The 14,330-nt window shown below is 32.6% G+C and overlaps 2 protein-coding genes across 3 annotated transcripts; both read left to right on the top strand.

Moving 5' to 3' along the window:
• The first annotated feature begins 1,492 nt into the window (after positions 1-1,492).
• LOC137806234 (CRS2-associated factor 1, chloroplastic-like) lies at positions 1,493-4,974 on the top strand. The gene is made up of 5 exons (XM_068606235.1): positions 1,493-2,292; positions 3,147-3,274; positions 3,426-3,651; positions 3,736-3,863; positions 3,992-4,974. The coding sequence occupies exons 1-5, from the start codon at positions 1,515-1,517 to the stop codon at positions 4,697-4,699; spliced, it is 1,968 nt and encodes a 655-aa protein (XP_068462336.1). The 5' UTR covers positions 1,493-1,514; the 3' UTR covers positions 4,700-4,974.
• Positions 4,975-8,947: 3,973 nt separating this feature from the next.
• LOC137806233 (protein MOS2-like) lies at positions 8,948-13,225 on the top strand. Of its 2 annotated transcripts, XM_068606233.1 has the most exons (4): positions 8,955-9,037; positions 9,156-10,693; positions 10,912-10,992; positions 12,280-13,225. In XM_068606233.1, the coding sequence occupies exon 2, from the start codon at positions 9,232-9,234 to the stop codon at positions 10,636-10,638; it is 1,407 nt and encodes a 468-aa protein (XP_068462334.1). In that variant the 5' UTR covers positions 8,955-9,037; positions 9,156-9,231; the 3' UTR covers positions 10,639-10,693; positions 10,912-10,992; positions 12,280-13,225. The 2 variants fall into 2 exon arrangements, with proteins under 2 accessions (XP_068462335.1, XP_068462334.1); XM_068606234.1 differs by lacking the exon at positions 10,912-10,992 and having other exon boundaries at positions 8,948-9,037.
• Positions 13,226-14,330: the final 1,105 nt, after the last annotated feature.

The following is a 14,330-nucleotide window of genomic DNA, read 5'->3' as shown; positions in this document are numbered from 1 at the left end:
TGATTCGTTGTAATTTTACATTGAATTTTAAGGTTTTGAGTAATAAAAGTTTTGTTTTTTAATTTTTTGGTAAAAATTTATTTTAATCCTCTAGTTGTTTTGAAATCTGTTTTTTTAAAGGTTGTTTTCAAAATGTTAGATGGTTCAATTATTTTTTCTAATTTTGATTTTTTTTAGTTTGCACTCTTTTAATTAATCTCGCATGATTCAAGAAATAAAAGATAAAAATCTCATAAGTAGATGCATGAAGACAAATGAAGGTATTAAACACATTAATATACACATGTTTTGTTGGTAAGATTTGGTTAAATTTGATTAATGCATATTTAGTTAAGTTTAACTTGTGTGAGAATTGAATGATGACAATCTCTAGAACACCTATGAAGAATTCATTGATGAAAGATCTTGAAAATCGCTTTACTTTTATTTATCTTAAAACATCTGTTATATTTTCCTACTGCAGAATCAGAACCCCTTTTACTTTATTATTATTGCTAATTTTTATTGTTTATAAATAGGTTTTGAATCCTATTTCACTAGATTCACAATTAGATTCGTTAGGAGACGAATTTGGGTCATTCTGACCACATCTATAATAACATCTCTATAACATTAGATAGTCTATAAGTGCTTTAGACTATCTTTGACTAATAAACAACAACTATTAAATTTGGCGTCGTTGTCAAGGATTCCAATTTGAATTTGGTTATCTGTTTTCTTCTTTATTTGCATAATTTTATTATGTATCTGCATAATTTTTATTCTTATTTTTCTCTGCATATCTAACTTTGTTTTTTAATTCTAATTGTATAGTTTTTCAATTTTCTTTTTCAAAATAGACAGTCTAATTGTATCTAATAATAATAATATAATAATAATAATAATAAATCATAGAAAATAAATAAAGCTTATTTTTCAAAAAGAATTAATGTTTTTAACCAGAAGATAGGTTGACGTTACTTTCTTACTAATATAACATTTTTATCGTAGAGATTACGCAAAGGGAATGTTAATTAAAATTGAAGAGCAATATCGATTTTTTAGATTTTAGGGTTTAGATTTTTTATTATATTTTATTTATTTTACCAACTTGTACACAAAGGAATAAAAAGTATAATTTTTTTATTATATATAATTTTAAATTTTAATGCATGATTATTATGATACTATTCCTTTTAGTTTTTTTTTTATCGGCAATACTATTCCTTTTAGTTGATAGAACTAAAGTGTTTTGATATGAAAAAACTTATATTTTTATAAATATTTGTATTATTAATTTTAAAATTTATTTTTATTCACATTTTTACATTATTTCAATTGTTTAATTTTATTCTGTCTACTAATTTGATATGTTTAATAAAATATTGATCTGAAAATGCATAAAAACAATATACAAAACAAAATTACATAATTAACAATATTATTAAAAAAAACTCAGAAGATTTATTTCCGAAAACACCCTTCGTGGTTGAGTTTTATGAAGGATTTATGGCAATGCAGAATGGTGAGAAGAAATGGATGTGTTTCTGAAGGTGGCAATCCAAATACCCATATTTTCCCCACCCGTTGACCATAACCCGACCCGTGAACGTTCTTCCACGGAGCTACGTTTCTCGCGTTGGAACAACGCCAACGCAGAGAAGTTCAACCAGCGCCGCCGAACCATCCATGAAATCGAAGAGGAAATCTGCCGTACTCGCCGCTACACCGTCGCCGATAACATCATTAACACTGCCACCACCGCCGCCGTTTCCTCCACTTCCGAAACTTTCAAATCTCTCGGAACCCCCTCCGCTCCGTCTCAACCTTCAATCCCGGGAAAAAAGTCGAAATACTCCAAACCTCCGCCGAAACCTAAACCCTTGCTCGATTGGCATCCCGTGGTTTCTCGAGTAGAAAGACTTGAGTTTCGACCGGGGCCGGATAACGTGAAAATTGGTGAGGGCGGAGTGTCTTACGTCGTCGATGGCGCACCGTTCGACTTCAGGTTCAGTTATACGGAGACTCCGAAAGCGAATCCAGTGAAATTGCGCGAGCCGTACGCGCCGTTCGGTCCGCCCACCTTGCCGCGGCCGTGGACCGGGCGGAACCCGGTGCCGCCAAGCAAGACGACGGTGACCGACTTCCACTTGCTCTCTCCGCCGCTGTCGGATGAGGAGGGAGCTGAACCGGTCCGTTTGGTCGTTCCGATTTGGGAGTCGAGGGAGCAGGTGTTGGGAGAACCCTTGACTGAGAATGAGATCAATCGCATGGTTAAGAGGGCGGGGAAATCTTCGCGCCAACTACATATTGGTATTTTCTTTTATTTATTACTGCTGGTTTTTGTTTTTAATTTTATAATATAATTTAATTTTATGTCTGTGTAAAATTTATCAACCAGTTAGAAATCAAGTTGCCGTTTTACCATTATCAGATTGAATAGCAGTTTAAGCATGAAAATATCTTTATGAACAATTAGATATAATTTTTTCAAAAGTTTCACATTATTTTAGATTTTTTCCTTTGATAACAAATATGGTAATTTGATTGTTATTGGTGTATGTATGCGAATCCTTATGGAGGCTTGTGTTTATCAGCTCATTTTGCAGTTTATATTAATTTGTTTTTAAAAAAATGTAAGAGTCTTATGAACAACAATCCTTAGATGCAATTCTGCAAGTGTTTGTATTATAAGTCTATTCAAATAAATTTCTTCATAATTACTTATTAGAGAAAATAATTGTGCATCTTTCATGAGTTACAGTTCATGGCAGAAGTTTTATAAAACTATAAGTTCTTAAGTTGATTTTAGTTCATGATCGAAACTCAATTTATTTTGATTTTTCGTTTTTCTCTGGTAAGTGCTTACAGGAAAGCTTATTCAAGAAGAGTCATTTATTACAATAAAATGTGATATTTAAAGTTGGTTTGATGCTGTGGTAAAATCTTAATTTTGATTATAGGACAATATCAAAAACACTTGAAAAGAAATTAAACCTAAGCTTTGTGCTTTCGAGAAAGGTTACTTGTAAAAGATTATTTGAACACTGAACGAGGAGTGGAAAATAGTGTATGCTGGATGAGACTGAGGGGGTCACTTTTATGCATTTAATGGTTATTGGAAATGGAAATTTACTTTTGTCTATGCACTCAAATTTCTGATTTAGGCAGGGATGGTTTGACACATAACATGTTGGAAAACATACATACATATTGGATGCGGTGCAGCGTGTGCAAGATAAAATGCAGAGGAGTGTGTACCGTTGACATGGATAATGTGTGCCAGCAGTTAGAGGTTTGTTTCTTCTGCTTGTAATCTCTTATAATTTGCTTAGTGCTCTTACCATTTATATGTGTATGTATAAATGTGTCTTTTATGCTTTGAGAATCCACTGGAAATAAGGAACTCATTTTGTGTGCTGTGTCATGTTGTCTGGTTTTGCCAGGAAAGGACTGGGGGAAAAATCATTCACCGACATTTTGGCACAGTGTACCTTTTCAGGGGGAGAAACTACAACTATGAAACGCGTCCACGATTTCCTCTTATGCGGTGGAGACCAGTGTCTCCAGTATATCCTAAGTTGATTAAACGAGTTCCAGAAGGTTTAACACTTGCCGAAGCAACTGAAATGCGTCAAAAGGGAAGGCTCTTGATGCCCATCTGCAAGCTAGGTAGATTGTTTTGGACATTCATTACAGTTTAACAATTCTTTTTCTTTCTTCAAACTGACATGTCCCATCATTTTATCGTTGCAGCAAAAAATGGTGTATATTCAGACCTTGTGACTAATGTCAGAGAGGCATTTGAACATTGTGACCTTGTGCGAATAAATTGCCAAGAACTAAATACAAGTGACTATAAAAAGATTGGAGCAAAACTAAAGGTATAACAATGTTCGCTTACACTTTGAATTCTATGTTGAAGATACTATGCATTAACTTATGTACTGCAAATTTTTCAATGATGCTATAACTAACATCTTTTTCTTCCATACATGTTCATTGACTCTAGGATCTTGTTCCATGCTTATTGCTTTCATTTGAAGATGATCACATACTTTTGTGGAGAGGACCAAATTGGAGGACCACTTTACCAAATTCCAGAGATGATGACAAGGAAGCCACTAAAATTAATGTTGACAGTGGAAATTCCAATAAACTGCCTACAGATGCCCGAAAATTGTCAGCAGAGTGTCTACAGAAGAATACAGCTGAGCATCTATGCAATGAACCTCTTGACATGAGCATTTTATCTAATTCAGATGATTTGAGTTTGCACAAAGCTGATCCTTGTTTCACAGAAAATAGCAATCTACACATGTCTGTTGTTTCTGATGCTGCTTCACTCCCTATGAAAACGTGTGAAGTTGAAATCACAGAAGATGTCATGGCCATTTCTTGCATGCCGGAAATGGTACCGGAAACTTATAAAAACTCTGCCAGTACTGTAGCAGATCCTCATTCGGACAAGTTGCTTGATGGTTCAGAAGCAGCAGATGACAGTGAGCCATCAAGGTGTGCACCTTGTACAGAAGGAGTTTTACTGTTGTTGGACCAAGCTGTTGAGAAAGGCCATGCTCTTGTTTTAGATGATAAATTTTTGGATGATGACTACATTTATCAAACCACTATGGCTTTTGCTAAATCAACTCCATCCGAGCCTCTTTATAAACTAAACTACCAGACAGGTTATGATTGTGACAGGCAAGATTTGACGTAGGAGTCAGAATCCTTGTAAGTTTTAACTCAAATTTCTATTTGTATTAGTCTTCTCTTTTCTGTGACACTGGAGTAGGTTATCTATTTCCATTTGTTTGGCAGAAATTTTCTTGCAATTATTTTTATGCATTGTGTACAGTTTATAAAGTGTTAGTGTCATGCACCGGTTTGATCCGTAGTTATACTCTAGAGTCACTCAGGTGAGCAAGCACTATTTGCAATATATCTGTTTTGCCCATATTACTATATTCTATAAGAATTTCTTCATGGCTGTAATGTATGTTCGATTTTACTCTATTAATCTCGATGCCATAAAATTTTAGAGAAGATGGCATGTATTTATGTAACTAATACCAACTCAAGATACATTTGGTTCCAGAAGGAGGGATTGAATGGAGTCTTGGACTGTTTTTCGCAGCGGATGAGATAGAGACTGTCTAGTGGGTTGTTTTGTTGCTTGACTTGCTTGCTTCCTTGAGGTTTATTTTGTTTTTATTTTCTATTTTTAGATTACTTTCTATTTTCTCCAAAATATTAGAGTTTTTGCAAAAACACCATAAAAATTGCATTTTGTAGCTTATATTTTGCTTGAATAGTCTAACTAGTGCTTTAATCATTTCTAGGGATATTCTTTGATTTGGACTTTGACCTTAGAAGCTTAGGTACGTTGAAGACTGGAAATCCAAGTTAAAAAGCAAACAAAATGTAGAAAACCGTAAAAAGCAAACAAAATGTAGAAAACCGGCATTAGACGATAGAAGTCTTGGTCAAAAGGTACTAGACGATCTCACCCAATTGTGAAGTCTTGAAAATCTATAAATAGAAGTGTAGTTTAGAAGTAAAACAATCATCAAAGATATATAGTTAGTAGTTAGTCATAGTTAGGTGCGATAGTAGTTAGGGTCACGCTTCAATCTTACAACTTTTAGTTTTCTGTTTAGGGATTAACTTTTAGATGTATAGTTTCTTCTTCTCCTTCCTTTTTGCATTTTCTCAGTTTATCTTCTGAAACAAATTTGATTATGGAAATGGGAACAGGATTTGAAAACCATGTTAGAGGAAAACTTTGTTTTAGTGTTTTTTCTTCAAAATCTTTTTATTGTCTAAAACTTATTGATTTTTAGGATGTTATTGTTATGTTTTAAACATATTTAAAGACTCTAATTTATTCACTGTTTTTACTTTTAAGTAAAGTCAATTGTTGAATTGATTTTTTAATCCATTAAAAACAACAAAACAGTTGAAAAATTATTTTTTTGTGAGATTTATACAAATATCTTGAAAATAATTTATTACTTCTTCTGTCCACAAATAGCTTATTTGTGTTGGTGGACCTAGATTAGCACAAATAGCTGAATTAATATTGTATTAGTTAGATATTTGGTATATCTTAGTTATGTTAATCCTAGTTTTATGAAAGATGATTTGAGTATAGTACTATTATTTTTTATGAAAAAGGCAACAAAAAGAGAGGTATTTTGAAAATACCTCATTTTGGTTGTATGTTTCATCATTGTTCTTTCCTCTTACCTGCATTCGAACTCGGTGTGGTTAGAAACAGTCTTGCAACTGTTACCATCCAAACCAAGAATGCAAGTAATCTTGATAGACACTTTTAAAAACAAATAGTCACTAAAATTTTGAAAAAAATCCCATACTATATTTTACCTGTCCTATCTACAAATTAATTAGAACTTTTACTTATTAACATGGATAAGATTGCATTCTTTAAAAGATAATTAACTTTTTATATTATAATTTAATAATAAAATTATGACACTTATAACTGCAACACAATCTATTTGTATGATTTTATTTTATTTTATTTTTAACTATAAAAGAATAATATGATTCATAAAGTTGATATTGAAATATGTGATGATGACCTGCACAAGTATGCAAATGTCACATGTTATTCAAATTATTTCTTTTAAAGTTTCTTTGTTATACTTGATTAATCTGTTGTCTATATATCCAATTCCTTGTTTTCAATTCATCTTTTTTTTCATAGCTATTTAAATTTTTTAAACATATAAAATTAATAAGTTTAAGATTTAATAGTTTACAAATTAAATGTACAAAAACTTATATATTATGTATATAAACTACTAAAGTTGTAGAAAACCCATAATTTTTTATTTTTTTTAGTATAAATGTAATATTTTATTTTGTGTCATGTTTTTACTAATTTATATATATATATATATATAATAAAATTACTGTGTTATCTAATCAATTTATTATTTTTGTAGTAGTTATTGATCTTGTTTAGATTTGCTTAACAATTTATTTATGTACCTTGATTTAAATTTAATTATTAATTGTCATTGGTTTATTAATTCAGAGTGATTTCATTACATTTGTTAAAAAAAATAATTTTTTTACTTAGAAGATGTTTCAAAATTATCAAGTCATAATGTTATAGAAGGGTTGTATGTGTAGTATTCTTTATCTTTTTCACATAATAATTATAATTTTTTTTCTATTTAATACTACTGGAAAGAATAAATGATTATATATAATATCTAATTATATTTTATTTTAATAAAATTAATTTAAACTTTAGTTTGTTTTTTACATACTAATTTTTCTATATTTGTACAATTTCATTTCATAATTATGTAATAAAATGTAGTAATTTTCTAAACTTAAGTTATGTAATAAAAAACAAGTGATTATCTTGGTTCAATTAAGTGGACATCTGCATATAGATTTTGAACCATTTTGATTCATGTGTTCAATCCCAATCAATTATATAAATTTTGTTTGTTATTTTCACTCAATATAATTGCATTTCATTTGGTATGTACTAAGGTGTTAATGGAAGCAAAAGCCACCACCTAAGGAATGTTTTTGATTTAAAGTTATGGAGTAAGAAATAAGTTGTTACCTCTATTCAATTATGTAGACACTTGTGTATGTGTTTTTGAACAAATCTTGATTCATCATAATGACCAACAACTCTACCAGTTTTGTTTGTTATCTTCATTTAATACATTTGCATTTCATTTGGTTTTGTACTAGGGGTGTTAATAAAAGCAAAAGTCACCAACTAAGCAAAAGTCACATTTTTTTTTGTTATTTTCACTCAATACATTTGAATTTCATTTGGTTGTGTACTAAGGTGTTAATGGCTACAAAAGCCACCAAATTAAGAATGTTCTAAATTAAAGTATGCATTAATAAATAAGTGGTTACCTTGATTCAATTATGTGGTCACTTGTGTATGAGTGTTTGAACAATCCTGACTCGTGTACAATATCCAACAACTAAACCAATTTTATTTGTTATATATGCTCAATACATTTGCATTTGTTCTGGTTCTGTAGTAAAGGGTGAATGGAAGCAAAAATCACTAACTAAGGAATGTTTTAAATTTAAAGTTATGCAGTAAGAAATAAGTGGTTACCTTGGTTCAATTATGTGGGCACCTGAATATGGGTTTTTGAACAATCCTCACTTGTGTAAATCTCCAACAACTTCACCAATTTTGTTTGTTATCTTCACGCACTACATTTGCATTTTATTTGATTTTGTAGATTAAACGAAAGCAAAGTCATCAACTTAAGAATGTTTTGAACTTAAGTTATACCCTAAAAAATGAGTGGTTAACTTAGTTCAATTATGTAGACACCTAAATATAATTTGTTTAACATTAGTAGCTGGTGTCTATAATTTTATTCAACTCCGTGAATTTTATTTCTGAATATATTTGCATTTCATTTGTTTTATAATCATTATCATTAAATTAAATTTTAAAATATTAAAATTACCCTTTCACTTTAGATAATATAAGAAAAAAATGTTATTAGAATAGAGATTCTGTAATCAAAATAGAAAATCTAAAAAAAAAAAAAAATCATTTCAAAATATCATTTCCATAACACATTTTTTTTAATTTTCGAATTGTAAATCCTAATAAAATGTGTTCCAAAAATTATGTTCCAAAAATATTTTGAAAAAAACAATCCATAAATTATTTTTAAAAAGAATAAAACAGTTTTCTTAAAAATAATGGAGTGAAGGAAAACATTTGTTAGAGTAGAGGAATAAACACAAACATGAGATGTCCTTACCACATCACCATCCATCATTTACAATATTACCCTTTGCCACATCACCATCTGTCATTTACAATATTACCCTTTGCCACATCACCATCCACCATTTACAATATTACCCTTTGCCACATCATCAATCGTAGCCACGTGTCAACAATTTGTAAGAAAATAAGAAGTCTCAAGAAAACATTTTCCATTCCCTTATTCTCAAAATTTACCTTCTCCTTCTCACTCTCTCGCTCTCCTTCTTCTTCTCTCGCTCAACTGCATGCAATCTGGTAGGGTTTCTGGTTTTCGCTTTCATTTTATTTACTTTGATTAACAATGAAATACAAATTTCTAGGATTAGTTGTGATTCCAGATTATGATTTTGTTGAAACAATTTTTTGAAACCAGGATCAGGGAAGAAACAAGAGTTCGTTGTCACGGTTCTGCATAATATTGGGATTGTGACTGTTTTTTTTCTTTTCCAATGAAACTTTCCTTCTCTGTCCCTTCATCGAAACCCCAATCGAAGCCCAAACCGGTCAATACCTTCGACGACACTTCTGGAACCCAAAACGACGGTGGCGGATCCAAACACCTCATCACTGAATTCGATCCTTCCAAACCCGCTCCCTCCCTCGCCCCCAAAACCCAAATTCCGCCAATCCAAAACCAATGGAAACCCTTCAAGAAGATGAAGAACCTTCACCTCCCCACCGCCGACCCCGAATCCGAAGCCCTCACATTCGAACTCCATGCTGCTGACGACCAACCCGACTCCGACGTCTCCTATGGCCTCAACCTCCGCACCGACAAGAAAAGTGAGCAAAACAATGGTACCGCACTTCCGCCGCCGTCGCGCCGCGTTCCGGCGGAGAGCACGATGCTGCAGAAGCTGAAGGACGACCTGCTGAGGCTACCGGAGGACAAGGGGTTCGACGAATTTAAGGATGTCCCCGTCGAGGGTTTTGGCGCTGCGCTGCTAGCTGGGTACGGGTGGAAGGAAGGGATGGGGATTGGGAAGAACGCGAAGGAGGACGTTAAGGTTGTGGAGATCAAAAGGCGAACTGCTAAGGAAGGATTGGGGTTTGTTGGTGATGCTCCTGCTGCTCTGGTTCGGAGCAACAATGACAAGGACAAGGAGAAGAATGAGAAGAAGGATAAGGTTGTTAGGATTGTTGGGGGAAGAGATGCTGGGCTGAAGGGTAGTGTTGTGTCTAGGATTGAGGATTATTATCTTGTTTTGGAGCTATCCAGGAGTGGAGAGAAGGTGAAGGTGAAGGTGGGCGATGTTGCTGAATTGGGTTCTAAGGAGGAAGAGAGATGTCTGAGGAAATTGAAGGAGTTGAAGATTCAGCGTGAGGATAGAGGGCCGAAGAGGAAGCAAGACAGGAATGAGGTGGAGGAGAATAGAGTGGATGTTAGTCGGAGAGAGGAGAGGAAAGGGGTGGGTCGCAGGGATGTGATTGAGAAGAGAACGGATGGTGGTAGGAGAGAGGAGAGGAGAGTGGTGGATCATAGGAAGGTTTCTTGGCTTACTAGTCACATTCGGGTGAGGGTGATTAGCAGGGATTTGAAAGGAGGACTATTGTATTTGAAGAAGGGGGAGGTTCTGGATGTTGTTGGGCCTACCACTTGTGATGTATCTATGGATGAAAGCAGGGAGATTGTTCAAGGGGTGTCCCAAGAATTTCTGGAGACTGCTATTCCGAAACGTGGGGGACCTGTGCTTGTGTTGGCTGGTAAATACAAGGGTGTATTTGGGAGTCTGGTGGAGAGGGATTTGGACCGGGAAATGGCCATTGTTAGGGATGCTGATACCCATGAGCTGCTCAATGTGAAGCTTGAACAAATTGCGGAGTATTTAGGGGACCCAAGCTTGTTGGGACATTGATCTGTTGCATCTGATGCTGCATATGACGGTTCCATTGGGATCAACTGATTTGCAAGTATGCATCTTTGAAATCTTTGATTTTCTTCTTCTTTAATACCATATGATAATTTAAGGATGACGATCCATTTAAAGTTAAACCTTTTGGTTTAAATGTTGTCTTTCATTTCATATGTTGATTGAACTAATACTTATGAATACAAGTTAGCTTTGTAACTGTATTAGTCTGTTCAATAATATTCTATGTAATGTTAGATTTCATGTTAAAACCAATAGGTATTAAGCGAAGTTGTCCAACAGACGCCATACTCCCAAGAATTGATATAGGCAATGTGAAACTTTCCAACAAGTAAAAAGGTGTGGCATCTTGTATTTTAGACAATTGTGATGAACTCTGTTTACTTTCGGTTTGATTTATCTCAATCTGTAAAAGCTGCAGTACAAGTATGACTTATGTCAGTTGCAGTTATAGTATATTCTAACTGATTAGTGAGAACCTTTGAGGTTTCTCTGTAGGTTGAATCCATTGTTTGATTATCGTGGAGTAAATGCCATTGAGATTGTTTATTAAGAGTTTTCTTGTCCTTTTATATCAATATTAATTATTTTTGGTATGTGGAATAAACTCTTTGTAGATATCAAGTTGGTGCTTGCATGGCTATTTGATGTTATTTTCTCATCTATTATCAAAATTTATTATATGTATTGTGTTTTGTATTTTATTTCCTGAAGTTTCACAATCGATCTTATGAATAAACTCTTCCACGATAAAAATAAATAAATTCCGTATAGCTAGCTGCATGTCGTGACCCTGTTTGCTTTAGTTTAACATATTATTACTTTGGTTTTCAAACTTTGTGATTGATGAGTTTCATTAAGCCTTATAGGTTATAAGTCTTCAATTTAAGTTTAGTTACAGGTTTTCTATTATTTAGAGTTCTTTTTATTTGTTAATTTTTATCCATGAGCGTGCATTTTTGTGTGGGAGAAGATAAAATCATACCTGTGTGGTGTAGCTCAAGTCAGAAAATTATATTTATGATCATTTATGCATGAGTCAATGATTTAAGGAAATAGTAATTTAGTTTCATAGTTCAAATCAGGGAACATGTTGAACTAAAGCTAGAGAAATAAAATTTGAACGCTTGAGAAAAACATTTTCTCCGACTCAAGGCAGTGAGACTATAACAAAAAATTATAAAATGATTCAAGCAACCAACACTAGCCATTGTTCTTTTTCTCCCACCATCTCACTATTGCTTTTTTCTTTTTCTGATTTGCTGATGCTGATTCCTTTTTATTATTCTTCAGTCCTGAAATAACCTCCATAGGGCCTGTTACACAGTACAATCATCTTTAAAACGACTATACAATCATGGTCATGAGTATTTCAACTATACAATCTTTATTTGGTAATTGGGTTGTTGAGTAATAGTGTAGGGTTCTTATGTGGTGTTGTGGGTTTTGTTTACTGAACTGGGTTTTCTACTTGCTAGTACGGGTTTCACGATTGGAGTGTGTTCAGTGTAATAATTTGTTGTTGATTGATGATCTCATGTTATGTTTGATTTGGTATATTGTGTGAATTGCTATGGATTATGTGACTTGGATCTTGTGGCTGATATTAGAGCATGAAATTTGTAGGTTGTCATATGAATGAGACTTCAAGCTGGTCGGAGTCTCTTTAATGCACAAGACAGAGATCAATATTCAGCTTTAAGATTCATTTTCTAATCTTAAAATCTATATATCTGGTTATTAGAGATTCTTATGGGAAACGTATTAAACTTCTCAACTTCTCAAGTGTAGTTTGAAGCTTAAAAATTTGGGAACCCGAGGTTTTGCAGAGCAGATAGCCCTACCAATTGGGGTAACCAATAGAACATGAACACACATACATCCACACAGAGGTAGTGATTCAAATGGGTCAGTAATACCACATGATTTATGATAAATGACAAGCAAAGATGAGGTTCCTCCAAAACAATCTTGCAAAGGAATGTTCTCTGATCATAAAGGAAGGTGATTGCTTCGGTTTTAATTTCAAACGCAGAGCTACAAAGCTACCTGTCAGAGTTAATATGTAATTCATTGTGTTTCTGAAATAAATAAAAGGGTTTCACCAAATTTAAACTCTTCAAAATCTTCTCCGGGACTATGGGAGGAAAGAACAAGATTGTTGAGCCTGAAGATGAACATGAAACACAAGATTCTGCAACAGAATTATAAAATACTTCATTCAGCTGATGGCCACTGTAGAGGTCATCCTGATCCAAGATGTGAGCTGTGTTTGTATCTTAAAGGTGTTGCTGAGGCTCGGGATGTTCCTTCTTACGTGAAGGATCATCCTTTTGGGCAACCTGCTGTTACATCTGCTCATCCTCACTGGGAATTTTACCCTGAGTCAAACAATCTCTTCTCACAAAAAGGGCACCAAAGATAGTTTAAGGAATGTGGGAATCGAGCACTTAATCTTTTTGTGTTCTCCATTACTTCAATAATATTAAGTACTAACATTTTGTGGCAATATTATTGTTAAGGTTTGCCTGAGACTTTCAAATTTTATGTATGTTAACATAGTTTTGCATTATTTCTTGAAGTATATAAGAAACAAAAACTGGCTATATTTTTTTGAAAAAAGAAAAAAAATGCAAATTACATACTTGTTTTAAATTTAAACATTTGGTCGGATTTTAGAGAATGCAACATAATCTTTCTTGATGAAAAATACAGCATTTTTCAAGGATGATAAAAGCTTATAAAGTCTTCAACCAAATATTCTAACCTGAAACTCCTCAATTTCTGTCTGAAAATATGCAGCATGCTTAACTTAAGACATAATCAACTAATAGAAACCTGCTTATAGAACATTGATTTATGAATATTTATTTTACATCACATCTAATCGACTCAAATTACATAACATTGATTTATTTATGATTATTTATTCGCATGCTTAAATATACTTTTATAGATTTTGAATGTGTTTGTTGCTTTTTTTAAAACTAATCATTTTTGTTACTTTGGGTTTGAAAAATGAGAAACCCAAATTTAAAGAAAAGGGAGGAGATCTATGGAAAAAGGAGAAAAAAAACAAAGAAAAAATGTAAATTGAATCAAAGACCAAAATTTTACATCAATTAAATTGAATAAATAATATAAATATAAAAATAATTTAGTAAAAATTATAAATTATTTATTAAATATTTGCACGGTATTATTAATAAGTGATGTAAAAAATATTTTTAAAACAATCCAATTCAAAGCATTTAAAATTTATAATTAAAACAAATAGATAATGAAGTATAAGAGTGGTGGCATTGGTAGTTGTTGAGTTGTTGGTGTATGCATATGAACAAGGTAAATGGAGAAAAGAAAATGAAAAATGTGAAATATGATAAAGTATTTTAATGAATTAAATTTTTTTTTTTAAGTTCGTATTGTATATATTGCTTTATTTTAATTTCTGTTAGGCTTAATTATAACATTTACTTTGTATATTTTAAAAATTTCACAGATTTGGTTCTTAATTTTTTTTTCGTAATTGTAGTTCCTCAATTTCTTGTTATGCAATTTTGATCTTTTAACTCTTAATTATTGTTAAGTTTTTAGTTAAATTATTTATAGTTTTTTTTTCCTTTGAACATAACAGGGTGAGACTAAGGAAAAATACATTATACATAACAGGGTGAGAC

This window comes from Phaseolus vulgaris, chromosome 3 (genome assembly GCF_000499845.2).
Source record: "Phaseolus vulgaris cultivar G19833 chromosome 3, P. vulgaris v2.0, whole genome shotgun sequence".
Lineage (NCBI taxonomy): Eukaryota > Viridiplantae > Streptophyta > Magnoliopsida > Fabales > Fabaceae > Phaseolus > Phaseolus vulgaris.
The sequence above is the reverse complement of the archived record's forward strand: the minus strand, read 5'-3'. Positions and strand labels throughout refer to the sequence as shown.

Bases quoted from the DNA above. Each gene is read 5' to 3' on its own strand.
- LOC137806234 (XM_068606235.1), top strand. From the start codon at position 1,515: ATGGATGTGTTTCTGAAGGTGGCAATCCAAATACCCATATTTTCCCCA. The intron at 2,293-3,146 runs GTATTTTCTTTT...TTTCTGATTTAG, and splicing joins TTCGCGCCAACTACATATTG to GCAGGGATGGTTTGACACAT. The intron at 3,864-3,991 runs GTATAACAATGT...CATTGACTCTAG, and splicing joins AGATTGGAGCAAAACTAAAG to GATCTTGTTCCATGCTTATT.
- LOC137806233 (XM_068606234.1), top strand. From the start codon at position 9,232: ATGAAACTTTCCTTCTCTGTCCCTTCATCGAAACCCCAATCGAAGCCC.